The sequence below is a fragment of the Cololabis saira genome, chromosome 16 (genome assembly GCF_033807715.1).
Source record: "Cololabis saira isolate AMF1-May2022 chromosome 16, fColSai1.1, whole genome shotgun sequence".
Taxonomy (NCBI): domain Eukaryota; kingdom Metazoa; phylum Chordata; class Actinopteri; order Beloniformes; family Belonidae; genus Cololabis; species Cololabis saira.
In genome coordinates, this window is record NC_084602.1 from 26,108,638 (window position 1) to 26,122,992 (window position 14,355).

Consider the following 14,355-nt stretch of genomic DNA (forward strand, 5'->3'; position numbering starts at 1 on the left):
CTCCTCTCTCTGTTCTTCATCCTCTCTTTCTGATCTCCCTTTTCCTGCTCTGCCCATCTGGCCTTTGGCAGGAGGGTCCCCCCATTATAATCCAGGTCCTGCTCAAGGTTTCTTCCCTCCTAAAGAGGAGTTTTTCTTGCCACTGTTTGGCATAAGGTTTTACTCCCACGAGGGAGTTTTTACCTGCCATTGTTCATGTTTATGTAATAATTGCTCGGGGGTCATGTTCTGGGCCTCTGGAAAGCGCCTAGAGACAACTCCTGTTCTATTAGACCAGGGGTCGGCAACCCGCGGCTCTAGAGCGGCTCTTTAACGCTGCCCTGGTGGCTCCTGGAGCTTTTTCAGAAATGTTTGACCTTTTTTTTTCCTTTTTTTCTTCTTTTTTTTATTTTTTTTTACCTTTTTTCCCCTTTTTCTCTTTTTTTCTTCTTTTTTTCCTTTTTTCTTTATCTTCTTTTCTTTCTTTCTCGAAATTTTGACTTTTTTCTCGACATTTCGACTTTTTTCTCAACATTTCGTCTTTTTTCTTGAAATTTTGACTTTTTTCTTGAGATTGTACTTCAACATTAATCTCGACATTTCAACTTTTTTCTCCAAATTTCGACTATTTCCTTGACATTTCAACTTTTTTCTCGAAATTTCGACTTTTTTCTCGAAATTTCAACTTTTTTCTCAACATTTCGACTTTTTTCTCGACATTTCACCTTTCGCCATTTGCCTTCATTCTAAGGCTTATACAAGACTTTTCATTTTCCTTCATTTGCGGCTCCAGACATTTGTTTTTTGTGTTTTTGGTCCAATATGGCTCTTTCAACATTTTGGGTTGCCGACCCCTGTATTAGACGCTATAAGTTAACCCTTAGAGTTATTTGCCCATCAAATCTTCTTTGGCAGCAGTGTGCCTCAAACAAGTGCTTTTTCAAGCTCTGGATCTGACTTCCACAACATTCAGAAGTTTGCAATTCCTCTTTCCAGCACTGCTTCAGCTCAGAGACATTTGTTGGATGCCTGGTGTCGTGAATGACTGTCTTGATGCTACTCCGAAGCATCTCTATGGGTTAATGTCTGGACTCTGTGCATTGCAAAAGGCAGACTTTCTTTTTCTGTAGACATTCTTTGGTGGATTTATTTTAATTCTTAGGGGCGTCGTTCTGCTGTATCACCAAGTTTCTACTAAGCTTCACCTGGCAGACAGAAACTGACATCATCCAGTTGGATATTTTGTTAAAGTTGGGATGGCAAGCGGTAGAGAGCCTGAGACAGGGAAGCATGCCCAAATCCTGATGTTCCCTCAACCATACTTGGATGATATTTAAAGTTGTGACCTTTATACATCACATGTGGGTTTGAGTATTCCTCCTGTACAATTCAACTCTTGTTTCATGAGCTCACAAAACATTTTTCGAGGTGCTCCTTGGCCAAATGTTCGACTTTTATTAATTTTATTATTTCGTAGAGGAGCTGCTTCCTCTGTTTTGTTCAGCCACGGACACCATATCTTGTACAGCCACTTGTAGGTCGACTCATGAACACAGATGTGTGCCAGTGCCAGTGACGGCTTCGGCCAATCAGCTGTGACTTTTGGGTTCTTGACTTGGCAGCCCATTTATAGGAAGAGTAGCTACAATACAAAATGTTCTCCATTTGAAACTATCTGGTTTTAATCCCCTTCAAAACATGGCTCACATCAGCTGATACTTCTTATAAACAGCAAAACCTCCCCAGTCTCTTTACCAATAAAAGTTGCTCTAAACCACAATTGTGAACTTATTTCATTAATTGGATTCCAAGAGAATAAACTACTGATTCTGATTAGCTTTTATTAACATAATCAGTCCATGGGCTTGCTTGTTTCCCCTCCGGCATTGTGAATGTTATGTTAAATAAAGGCACAATAAATTACAATTGTGTGTTATCAGCTCAAGTAAAATTAGATTTTCAAGTTTTTAGGTCTTTGAAACCAAATTGTCATTAATTAGATATTTTGCATTCTATTCCTGGAATGAAAAAAGGCTTTCCCTGAAAAAAGCATCACTTCTAGAGCAGCATATGCTTCTCCAGAGCATGTATATATTCTTCAGCATAAATGGTGCTTTGACAGATGTGAAAGTTGCACATACCCTGTTAATTTAAGTCCCCCCCTCCAACACACACACACACACACACACACACACACACACACACACACACACACACACACACACACACACACACACACACACACACACACACACACACACACACACACACACACACACACACACACACACTCCCAATACCATCATAAGGTGATTGCTTTTGAACTGTCTGCTGATAACAAGCCAGATGCTACCTCTTTTCTTTAGTCTGGAGGATATAGCAACAATCATTAACAAAAAGCGACCACAGGACAGTTTCCCACTCTCACTTCCGTCTACCTTGCATGACTTTAGGCCTACAGCAGATCTTTTTATTTGCACTGAAGAGTTTTAATTTGCATTTGTGGATGTGGGGATGAGCTATCTTCATTGACGAAGGTCTTAATTTGTGATCATAAGCTCATGTAGTGATGTCCGCAGCAGGGGTGTGTCTGGTGCCTAAAGCTCACACGTGTTCAGTACAAGTTTTCACCCTTCTCCCATGTATACAGAGATTTCTCCCCAGAAAATGAAAAATATTGTCCAAATCATTAACAAGACATGATGGAAAAAAAAGTTATATTCATTGTATTGAACTGTTAATTCTTTTCAGAGTGCTGAAATGCTGACGGTCTTTATTTCTGAAAGATTCAGCCTTTCTGGGATTTTCTTTTTAAACCCAATCATACTAATTACGTGCTGCAAATCAAACTTGTTTTGAGATGTTTTTATCTGCCCCCCCCTCCCCTTTTTTATGTAACTCAGTTTTTCCAGTCTTTTGTTATTTGTTTGCAACTTTTATAAAACATGTTGCTGGCTTCAACATGAGCACAGCTTTTTCATCAACAATTGTAGCGGTGCTAGGTCAGGAGATACTCCTGTGACTTGTCTTTAAGACTATATATGAGTATGTGAAACAGTTTTTCTTTACATTTAACAAGGTATTTGAGGCCTTTCGGAGATAGTTGTAACTCAACATTGACAATAAACCTCCCTATGTTCCAGTGAAAATGAGTATAAATGAGATAACATAACATACCGCAGCAAGTTACATGAATATAGTCTGCTGTACATGTGCACTACATCACTCAAATTAAAATCAAGTCAGTGCAAACAGTTATACAGACTGTGTTTACTTGACACAGTTCTTTCACCTTTCTTATAATGAATAGCTTTCATTTTATTTAGAAATCATAATAAAGAGCATTTCCAGGGTTTGTAGTTGCTGTTAGTAAGGCAGCATAAGTCCCATGTGTGTCATTGTGATTGAAAAATTCATGTCTGAGTATTAAAAAAACAAACAAAAGAAACCCTCTAGTGACCTGCAGAAAATGGAACATGCATGCAAAATTATGTTCAGAAGGGCTTATCATGGACCTTCCGATGTTGTCCATGAATCTGAACTTCTCTTAGCTTGTTGGATTTTACCAGAAATGTCAGCGGCTTTTTCACAGCAGCTCAAACGTCTTTTTCAGCCTTATCAGACTTGACATTTGTAATCTCCTCTGAGCTGATGTTGCTTGAAATAAGTCATAAGCAAACCACCGAAATTCCCCTCCTGCATGTCTAAAAGAAAATTTTAAATCCACTCCATTTATTTTTTTTTGTTTGCTTTTTTAAATCGTAGCTGTTGCAAATGTACTTTTACTTTCATGCAATTTTTTTGTTAGCTGTTGTTTTTCTGTTGGCATTTTACATAATTAGATTACATTTTACGTTGTAGAAATAAATGTAATTACATGCTCCTTAATTATATCACGTTAAAGAATGGCATCAGATAAGAACCTAACTGTGAAATGTTTAAATATAGAATTGTTTAGATGATCAATACACATATGTATTACATTTTAAGTATTAAAATGCTGGTCTACAAAGCCCTGAATGGTCTTGGACCAAAATACATGCTTGATCTGTTAGTTCCCTATGAAGCTCCCAGACCCCTGAGGTTCATCTGGATCTGGTTTGTTTTGTGTCCAGAGAACAAGAACCAAGCAAGGTGAGGCAACGTTCAGTTATTCTGCTCCTCACCGGTGGAACAAACTTCCTGTAGACCTGAGGTCTGCTCCAACTGTCAGCTCCTTTAAATCAGGCCTAAAAACATTACTGTTACTGAAGCGTACTCCTAAATTAAATACTTACCTGCTGTACTCTACTACCCTTACTTTTTAACAACTTGTGCTTTTTATTATTTTACCTCTTTTCTTATCATTTTATTTCATTGTATTTGTTATTTACTGTTTAATTGTGTCTTGCCGCTTTTAATGTTTACGTAAAGCACTTTGAATTACCTTCGTTGAATTGAGCTATACAAATAAACTTGCCTTTCCTTGCCTATTAGGCAGCGTTCACTTATTCTGCTCCTCACCGGTGGAACAAACTTCCTGTAGACCTGAGGTCTGCTCCAACTGTCAGCTCCTTTAAATCAGGGTTAAAAACATTACTGTTTACTCAAGCGTACCCCTAAATTAAACTTACCTGCTGTATTCTACTGCCCTTATTTTTAACAGCTTGTGCTTTTTATTATTTTACTTCTTTTCTTATCATCTTATTCAATCTTATTTGTTATTTACTGTCTAATTATGTCGAATTATTTACTGTCTAATTATGTCTTGCCGCTTTTAATGTCAATGTAAAGCACTTTGAATTACATTGTGTTGAATTGTGCTATATAAATACATTTGCCTTGCCTTGCCTTGCCTATTAGGTCAATTTTCCCAAACAAGTTGGAAAAACTAAAAACAAAACACAGCAGCGTCTTACTACAAAAAGTGAATCTTGCATAGTAGCTCCAGTGTAGTGTATTCAAATCCCTCATGGCAGAAGAAGATGTACTCCAAAACCTTAACAGGACTTCTGTGGGTCCCTGAGCCACAGTTTTTGAAACTACCAGCACAGATAAAACAGAACAGAGTTCACTAAGGCCATGCAGAGCTCCTGTGGAGAGACTGCAGGATTTTTTTTTTATTTATTTTTTTCCTTTTTTTTTCTTCAATGGGTTTACAGAGGAGCTTACTACTTCCCTTGTGAGTGCGGGCGGATAGCGGGTCGGCGGTAGGACCCCGGAGAGCGCGCTGCCACAGAGGCAGTGCAGACAGCGCGTTTGGGAGGTGTAGTGGAAGAAAGGCGAGAGAAACGGAGTAAATGAGAGCACTTCTGGCCACATTGTTCAAGGACTTATCAACTTAAAATACCGCCGAAACAGCCCACTAGAATGAGACGGACACACTGTTGAATTTCCTGTCCAGGTAAAACGTCCGCGTTTCCTTTCGCATTGGTTAACTACAAGAGGTCGGCAGCTAGACTGGGTAGGTCCCCCATTGTACTTACATGGGATGCGGTTAAGGCTGATTCATGGTTCTGCGTTAAATCGACGCAGAGCCTTACGGCGTATGGGTACCGCGGCGACGCGTAGGCTACGCCGTAACCCTACGGCGTAAGGCTCTGCGTCGATTTAACGCAGAACCATAATTCAGGCTTTATTCTCACCCAAGCTGCCCTGCTAGGCCCCATATCCTCTCTATCGCTAAATGCAAACGTGAAATGAGGCACTACAGAAGTTATTCAGCACGAAAGTCGATTTACATTTACAACGCGTTGTGTTTTTGTTGCTGTTTTTTTATTATTATTACACACAAACAGCGCGCCAGCCTCTTTAAGACGCGAACCATTCATTTTTGACAATGACCACTTTTGAGAAACAGCTCACAAGCCAAAGTGTCTGCACCCATGCTGCTCGGATCGGCGTCACCTCTGCTCCAAAGTTGTTTTTGCTTGACTTTTATGGCCCAGGAGTCAAATGAAAACAAATGAGCTCAACGAGAGAGCAGCTCATTCATTGTTATGAACTCTCTGCTGCGTTTGTTTACTTGCTTGGGTTGGAAAATGTATTGCTGCACGTTTTGGCTTTGTTATTTCTAGCACAGTTTGTCTGTGGATTAAAGTGGCACAGTTTTTGCTCAGATTTGTTTTCCACTCTGCACAGGCTATCGAAATTGGGCCTTTTTGGTCATGATTTGAACGCCTGGGAGGTCGTGAGATAAAGCCACAGTTGTGTGTGTGTTTTTCTTGTATTCCTCTCCAGTAATCAGTGCAATGAGATAATGCATGTTTTTTGTGGTTTTATTTTAAGTTCCTACAGTCTTCACTGTTATTATCCCACCTACAGCAGTGACAGTTGTTCACCAAATCACGTTTTAACTACAGGACATCTAAAAAACAGCAGCTCCAAGCAGCTCAGATTTTTTTTTTTTCATAATAATATTTTATTGATTTTCAGTATTAACATAGAAGGTATAAATCAAAAACAGAATACAATACAAACAAAAAGAAAAGAAAAAAAAATGAAAATGAAAAGGGCAATTGACACATCTATAGATACACCACAGTTACTGTGTAAATTGAAAAAAAGTTATATTGTGTAGTACACACAGCACACATCGAGCACATCAGAAGGTAAACTGCAAGAATAAAATCCAAAGAATCGCTTCCTTTTATAAATCAAGGCAGATAGATCCCTGGGCAAATGGTCTATGAGAGGCCACCAAATTTTCATGAAGTTATCTTCTCTGTTTTTTAATTTGGCACTGAGTCTTTCCATCGGAAGAACTCTGTAGATTTCTCTATACCATTGGGTTACTGATGGAGGTTTCTCACGAATCCAATTGAACAGAATGCATTTTCTAGCTACGCAGAGAAGCTTACTAAGTAGAAGCAGCTCAGATTTAATGGACATGCAGGATGTACAGCTTTCATGTTCAACTTGAGATAAACATCACATTATTAATGTCTGTTTGTCTCCATCTCACAAGGTTAGAACATTGTCCCCAGGCATGCTGTACTCCTAATGGCTTTAAGTGTCAAAATGTTTTTTATCAGTCATGAGACCATGTCTGTTGGTTGTGTACGCAAGGGGACTTGGCATGTGACCTGGAGAAGACGCAACAAGCTGGCGTAATGATGCAGCCAGTGACTGCTTGGCTCTCCCAGTCCTATTTAGAAAATACCAGTCACCTCCCACCCAATCCCCTCGCAGCCCCGTTGACGCAAATGTGCCACTGGTTGCATGCAGAATCTGAGGAATGTTGTTTGAAATTTTGTCCCTGCAAGCAGACGGTTCTGGCCGGCCACAGGTGCTTTTAGACTATTATGACTGAGTAAGATACAAACCTCTCAAAGCATCACGTGACAGAGGAGCTCCTCTCGGTCTGCGTCTCAAAAATGAGAACACTTGCGTTAAAAATACTTTTAGTTTCACTCATCTTGCTATTCGAGTCACTATTTGAGTTGCAGAAATCCTGTAAACCTCTGAGTTCAGCTTTGCGTTGCATCTTTAAAATAGTTCACGGCTTGTCTGAACAGCATAAAAATGAATACATTAACATGAGTCATAAACGGTTTGCTGTTCGTGTCATCACAGGATTAACCCAGCAGGTCTACTTGTCCGTCACCGTCCCAGCTACCGTGGTTTGGTATTTAGCTACAACTTCATCAATAGTCTTATTAATGGTTTGTTTTCAGGGAGCATGAAAGAGGAACATCATTCTCGATCTGGTTCAACGGTGGCGTTGTTATTTTTAAAACGCAAACAAATGGTTCCCTCAGGGGTTTTCTTTGTTGTTGTTTTTTTAGCAACAGGTAAGTGTGTTTGATGTATCCTTTCTTATAGGCGTTAAATATTTCAGAGTAATGTTCTACCTCTTGTAATCATAAACCAGCTTCTGAATTGTTTACCGAAGCAGCAGTGGAGAAAAGGAGGAAAAAGTGGCTTGAAAATATTGATCTGTGATGAGGGAAGTGATGTGGTGATGTCAGCCTGATTTTTCAGCTTCCTGCCTCAGACGCATCGGACTGTCCTCACTGGCCTGGTGACAGGCACAGTGTGTGGCATCTTCTGCTGCATGACACTGATTTGCATTGAAAGGGCCCCCTCCGCCCTCGAGCTGGAGCCAGAAAGATGAATGATTGAAAACCGCCCTGACATCAGGGCAAGCAAGCAGGCGGTGGCCCAGAGGCCTGCAGATCATGTGACCCGCTGTCAGGGTACTGGGTTCATTCAGTGGCTGCTGGCTGCAGCCCAGCTCTTCCACACAGGCCGCAGTAGCAACAGGTCGCTCCCATTAAAACAGCAGCGCTCTGTTGTGGCTCAAGAAAGAGTCTTGTGCATGTGTTGCTTTTTTGGCTGTGGCGCATGTGTGCACAAGTTTGTTTGTGTGATGTATCCCAATGTGTATATAATGTGTGCATGCCTGTGTCACAGAGTGCAGCCTAAGATGCTGAAGGGATCCAACGGTTTTGAGTGATTCCGGGGCTGAATTGCACACAGTGGACTTTTTCAAATCCCTCTCCTCGATCCTTCTGACATCAGTTGTGCGAGACGAGCACCGCAAACCCAGTGCAATAAACAAAAACTCTTAGTAGAAATAAACTTTGATGTCATGAGCTCAGTGTTGCCCACTGAAAGCAGGCCGACAGTAAAAGGTGTCTGGCGTGCACATTCAGTGACAGATGTAGCCGAGCCTGGGGCTGTACAGATATGACTCGTATTCTGTCAATAGTCACAGTCACTTCCTGTTGTTGTCTCCACCCGTGAACTGGATGAGGCTAGTCAAACAGAGCTCTCTTTTGATGGCCTTTCTGTGATGGAGCAGCAGGGAAATTGATTTCCATCAATAGCCAGAAATTGCCTGGTGCAGTATGTGACATTTGTGTGGGCAAGCGTTGCAATTGATCATTGTTTTGCTTCTTTTTCTGTGTTCAATGCTGCCTTTATGCCATGAAGAAGCCTAAGTGAATCAAAAGGTCAAGTGTTTTGGTAATGATAGCCCACAGGTTCTCTAGTATGCACTTTTGAGAAGTTGGATAACTGAAGAGTTTGATGGAGCTCAGCCACTTCGTCAGATGACTGTCGCTGCTCTTTTACTGTGTCTGCTTTCATTCTTTCGAGGGTGAACAAGCCTACTGTTGCTACTATTATTATTATTATTATTAGTATTATTAGTATTATTATTATTATTATTACTACTACTGCAGCTTCATCTTTACCCCATATTTAGTTTTTAGTGCTGCACTTTACTCTAAAGACCCTAACGCACATTTATTCTCTAATGTGACAGCTGTCGTTTTTCTTTCTCTTTTGTTTGTTTCACAAGTGTAATCCAGAGAACAAGTTGGTGTTGTTCTCTAAAACCATTGTGCCTCGTCATGATTTGTTTAACATGTCTGTAATTCCTCTACCGCAGGTTCAGTACATGCGTACATGAATACACTCATGAAAAAGGCAAAAAGAACAGCCAAACTCTCATTCTCAGGACACTAGAGATTGGACGAGAACACAACTGAACTTATAAAGCAATAATTTAAGTAAAATATAGCTTTCTTTCAGAGTAAAAATATGTTAATCGTCTAAGGGGTGAAACAAATCCACTTTAGGTTGGTTTTTTAAGTTATTTTGATGGGATCACTTGATCCTCATTGAATGTTGCCATGAAACTAGATTATTAATAAATCAGATTGTTTAAACTAAAATCCCATTTGTTTAACAGTTGATTTAAAGTTTTTGATCGTACATGACGCAACATTTTAGATTTAGCATAAAGTTTATAATATATAATGGTATTAAAATTAATTGCTTTGTGGTTCATGTGATTATTGATGACTTTTGAGGAAATTTAATTTTTTTTTAAATAGAAGTCTGCTTTAGGAAACATTATTTACTGCAAAGACTATTAATCATGTTTACGAGGATAATAGTCAGTTTCCTCATAAACTAGCCCTTTTTTTTAATAATAAAGCGACACTAAAGAGGTTTTTTTTCTCCCCCTCTCCACAATAAAATCTATCTTGAAGCAATATGCAGTTGTCACGAGAAATGGTCGGGGCAGGAGTCCAAAGTTACTACCGCTGATTTTTAGTCTGAAGACCATGAGAACAACTTTGGACTCCTGTCCTGGCCGTTTCCTGCAACAACTCTGAATCATGTTTACGGTACTGCCACAGACCAACAGTCATGAAACAGGTTCACAGCTGCAGCGGACACCATGTCAGGGGCAAGTAAGATACCCAAGAAAGTAATGAGAGGAAAAGAAGAGAGTAAGGCCGTTTTAACATCTAATACTAGTAGACTTGGTATGATCAAGGACTCAACATTCAGCCGGTCCGATTTTGCTTTCAAACTCCAACTTCCTTGCTAGTTAGTTTGCAAACCTTATTGCTCTCATGAGCACTTGACCAGCAATTGTGATATGTATTTTGTTTATCATACTTCTATCAGAGCTTTTAGATCATCCCCACTCCACGTCCGACTAATATTTCTCCCAGAACGCGCACTACATGCACATTTGTTTAGGTCAGGGTTTCTCAACCCTGTTCCACGACGCACGCTGTCCTGCATGTCCTAGATGTTGCCCTGCTCTAACTAGGGCTGAGGATCGATTCAAATGTCAAGAATGGATTCGATTCTGATTCTTAAGATTCAGAATCGATTATCAAGATTTGATTCGATCCGATTCTTTTCGATTCCGATATTGATTTGGGTTAGTGTTATTAAAACAGTTTTTTGAGCTGTTGCATGAATTATATGACTGTAGTTATGCAAAATATTACTACTAGTATTATATTGAGATTAAACAGCAAGTATTGGCAGCTCCCAGAATGCTGATATAACTGCTTTCAGAAACATCTTGGGTCAGAATTACCAAACAGATCCAGGGCAGCAAACAGAGACGTATGAAATTGGTTTTATTTTTTCCCACATTCCATTTTTATTTGTTCTTTTCGGTCTATTTTGGTTTTAAATTTTTGAGAATTTGGTTTTTAGCATTTTTTGCAAATGTAACCCCAAGATAGGTATATAAAGTAATGAAATGTAGACAATTTATGCAATTACAACTGAACACTTTAATGTTTTCATACCTTTAAACATATTTAAAGGAAAAAACATGGCACCAGTTATTCCCGTGTCCAACAAAACATTCCTTTTTTGGGGATAAACAAAAAAATAACCAAAAGTTGTAATGTAATGATGAAAAAAAATACATAAATAAATAAAAGAAAATAAAAAAAATCCCCCCCCCAAAAAAAGAAAAAAAATCGATCTGTAGACATGAATCGATTTTTAGTAATTAATATGAGAATCGATTTAGAATTGGTAAATCGATTTTTTTTCAACACAGGCCTAGCTCTAACGCACCTGCCTCAAGTTAGTGAGCCATTGAGAGGCTTTTGTAGACATTGATGACAAGCTGATGCTGATCCAATCAGGTATATTAGAGCAGGGCAACGTGTAAAACAGGCAGTGCAGTGTACCCTTGCCAAAAGGGCTGGTGAACACTGGTTTAGGTTGTGTTTAACAACAACGCCCCACGTTATAGTCCACTTCCTGCATTTGGTCCGCTTTGGACTGTGACTTACATTTTAAGGCAGACGAGAATCAGCTACTTTGACAAGCATCAGAGTTTGGTTGTGCATTCACAGCTCTCTGTATGAACTGGACATTACAAACAAATGAACTCTGGTCTATTTAAAGTGGACCAAACGGGGCTTGTGTGAATACGTGCACCTACATTTTGGGCAAAGTGACTTGACCTCCATGCTTAAAGGGGGGACCCAGGGAGCCAATAAAAATATTGAAAAAGTTCCTTTGTGCTTCTTTAAATTTAAGTGGAATACCCATCTGATATCGGTGATTAATAAACGTTAATTTCAGATTATAGGAAGTGTGCTTGGTCTGTGTTTGATTCTGGCTTTGATAACAGTTAAAAGTAGTTATAGAATAAAGGGAATTGAAATACGAATCTGAAGGTCTTTGGCTTTTTGGTGTATTACTCTTTATTTTATTTTTTATTTTATTTAGGATCCCCATTAGCTTTTACACTTTGCAACAGCTATTCTTCCTGGGGTCCTCAAAATATCATACAAAATACATACAAAAACATTGAATTAAAAATAAAAATACAAATATTGCAAGAGAGAACAATTCATTACAGCATAAAAAAAGTTAAAAGTTAAATTACAATATTTTCTCTTTCATCTATTCAAGTCAACAGTTTTGGTAACTTGTACATTTTCAAGATGGAGAAAATGTCTCCCTTCTCAGTCAGAGGTGCATCTTGTGTTTTACAGTGAATTTAGAATACATTTAAAAAAAGTCAGGAATGGCTGTGTCGGTTGTGAACAGTGTGGAATTTTCCAAAACGGGAGACTTCGTCATGAATGCCAAAAACCACGGCCATGCACAGTTATTTGAACCTTGAAATGTTGCAGGTTCCACTTGTTAAAAGGATATTGCTGCGGCTGTTGCACGTCGTTTTCTATCTGGGCCATAAAGCACGAGGATCTTCACTTGTTCTGCTGCCTCCCATCCCCAGTGTTGACCTGAGGGTTAATATTCAGACAAATGGAAAAAAAACTCTTTCACCTCGAAGTGGGGCTAATTTTTACTTTTTCTGCAACCAATAGGTTACCACCATTGAGAAGGCAGCTTTAAACCCCCGGATCCCGTCTCCAGGCTCCTGCACAGAGCTGAGTGAAGGAAACAAAGTTGTCTCTCTCACTGTGGGAAACCTGGATCCTCCATCCTGCCCACCAACATGACCAATGTGGTGATCGTCAAGGAGGGATGGCTGCATAAAAGAGGTAACTATACAGATGTTTAATCTGTATTTTTTTCCCCCTCCTCAAATCATGCACTTATATTTAGTTTTTTGTCTTTAACATTATGTTCAATTGTTGACGGTCAAGCTGTAGAGTAATAACCGTCAGCTCCTGTAGTGGAAAACTCCACTGATCAATCACGCAGGTTAGCTGAACCAGCGTAGAAGTCGGAATGCTAAATATGCAAAGACTCTGAAAACTGTTGATAAACATTACCTTTATTGATGGCTGTAGGGGAAATGTATTTGCATCCAGCGCTGTGTTGCAGTTTAAAATTAAGCCGCGTGTTGTTTTTAAACCCAAACTGGTATCCAAGAAATGTACATGTTGGTTTTACTTTATTTTGAATTGGCACCAATTTACAGGTTAAGTTGATGTTTGTGCACACAGTGAATGTACAGGGGTGTGGTTACCAATTAGATGTTTTTTGTTGTTGTTTTAAAAAAAAATTGAATTAAGGAGCCAAACTTACTTGCAGAGTCCCCAGTAGGCCCCATTTTTTTAGCTCCTCTGCTCCTGCTGTGTGGTGTGGTGGGGTTCTGTGTCGGGCGTGAGTCCTGTTGTTTGTACGAAAAGGCATTCCTCACATACCTGATGGCTTTGAGAAGCTTTATGGGCACATACTAACTCTGCCTTCAGCTGCGGCAACCTCACAGAACCCACTCCATCACCACCAGGGGCAAAAAAGGATAAGAAACGTCTCCAAAACCAATGTCCCCGGGCCTCGAGCCAGAGGAGCAGGTATTTACGGGAAGAAGGGAAACCAAGACTAGAGGGGTAAAGGGACGGGGGCAGGTCACTAGAAACATTTGTGAGGCTTGAGCGGAGCAGTGTCTTTACGTCGCCCAGGCTCGGTTTAGCCTCAGGTGGACACACCTGTTTCCTCCACTCTGTGTTAGTATTAAAGGTTGAGTGCTACTTAGGGATGGGCGGTATGGACTAAAACATTTATCACGATCATTTCTGGCTTTTATCCCGATAACGCTAAAAATGACGATAAAAAAAATAACAATTCAACTCCACCTTTGTAACTATAAATCTATCACCACATTCAGTCTTTGGAGCCCCCAAAACGCTGCTCTAAAAGAATACTAAATGCTACTAAACTACACCAATTAAATTGAATTAATAAAAAACAATTAAATGAGTCCACCTGTACTGCAAAACTGTAATGACTCAGATCCACCATGTTTGTTACACAAAAACATATCAACGGGAATCTTTCTTTCTTTCTTTCTTTCTTTCTTTCTTTCTTTCTTTCTTTCTTTCTTTCTTTCTTTCTTTCTTTCTTTCTTTCTTTCTTTCTTTCTTTCTTTCTTTCTTTCTTTCCTCCTGCTCTCTCCTTCCTTCCTTCCTTCACGTACATTGTGCGTCGATTTAACACAGAACCATAAATCAGCTTTACACAAAAACGTCATCAACGGGAATTTATCGCGAGATGACAAATTCTTATCGTGGGGAATTTTTTTGACGGTATATCGTGAACGGTAAAATATCGCCCATTCCTAGTGCTACTAGAGTTATCTAAAACTTTTTCATGACAATCTGTAAACCAAAATGTGTAATCCCTGAATTTCTGTTTGGAATC

General features: G+C 39.5%; 1 protein-coding gene across 2 annotated transcripts in view; it reads left to right on the top strand.

Moving 5' to 3' along the window:
• Positions 1-5,198: 5,198 nt before the first annotated feature.
• Positions 5,199-14,355, top strand: part of akt1 (v-akt murine thymoma viral oncogene homolog 1) — a 40,104-nt gene continuing 30,947 nt past the window's right edge. The window contains exons 1-2 of one of the 2 annotated variants that reach the window (XM_061744369.1): positions 5,199-5,422; positions 12,573-12,749. In XM_061744369.1, coding sequence (XP_061600353.1) covers positions 12,704-12,749 — 46 coding nt within the window. In that variant the 5' untranslated portion in view covers positions 5,199-5,422; positions 12,573-12,703. The remainder of the gene's footprint in view (positions 5,423-12,572; positions 12,750-14,355) is intronic. The other variant, XM_061744368.1, reaches the window with a different exon arrangement.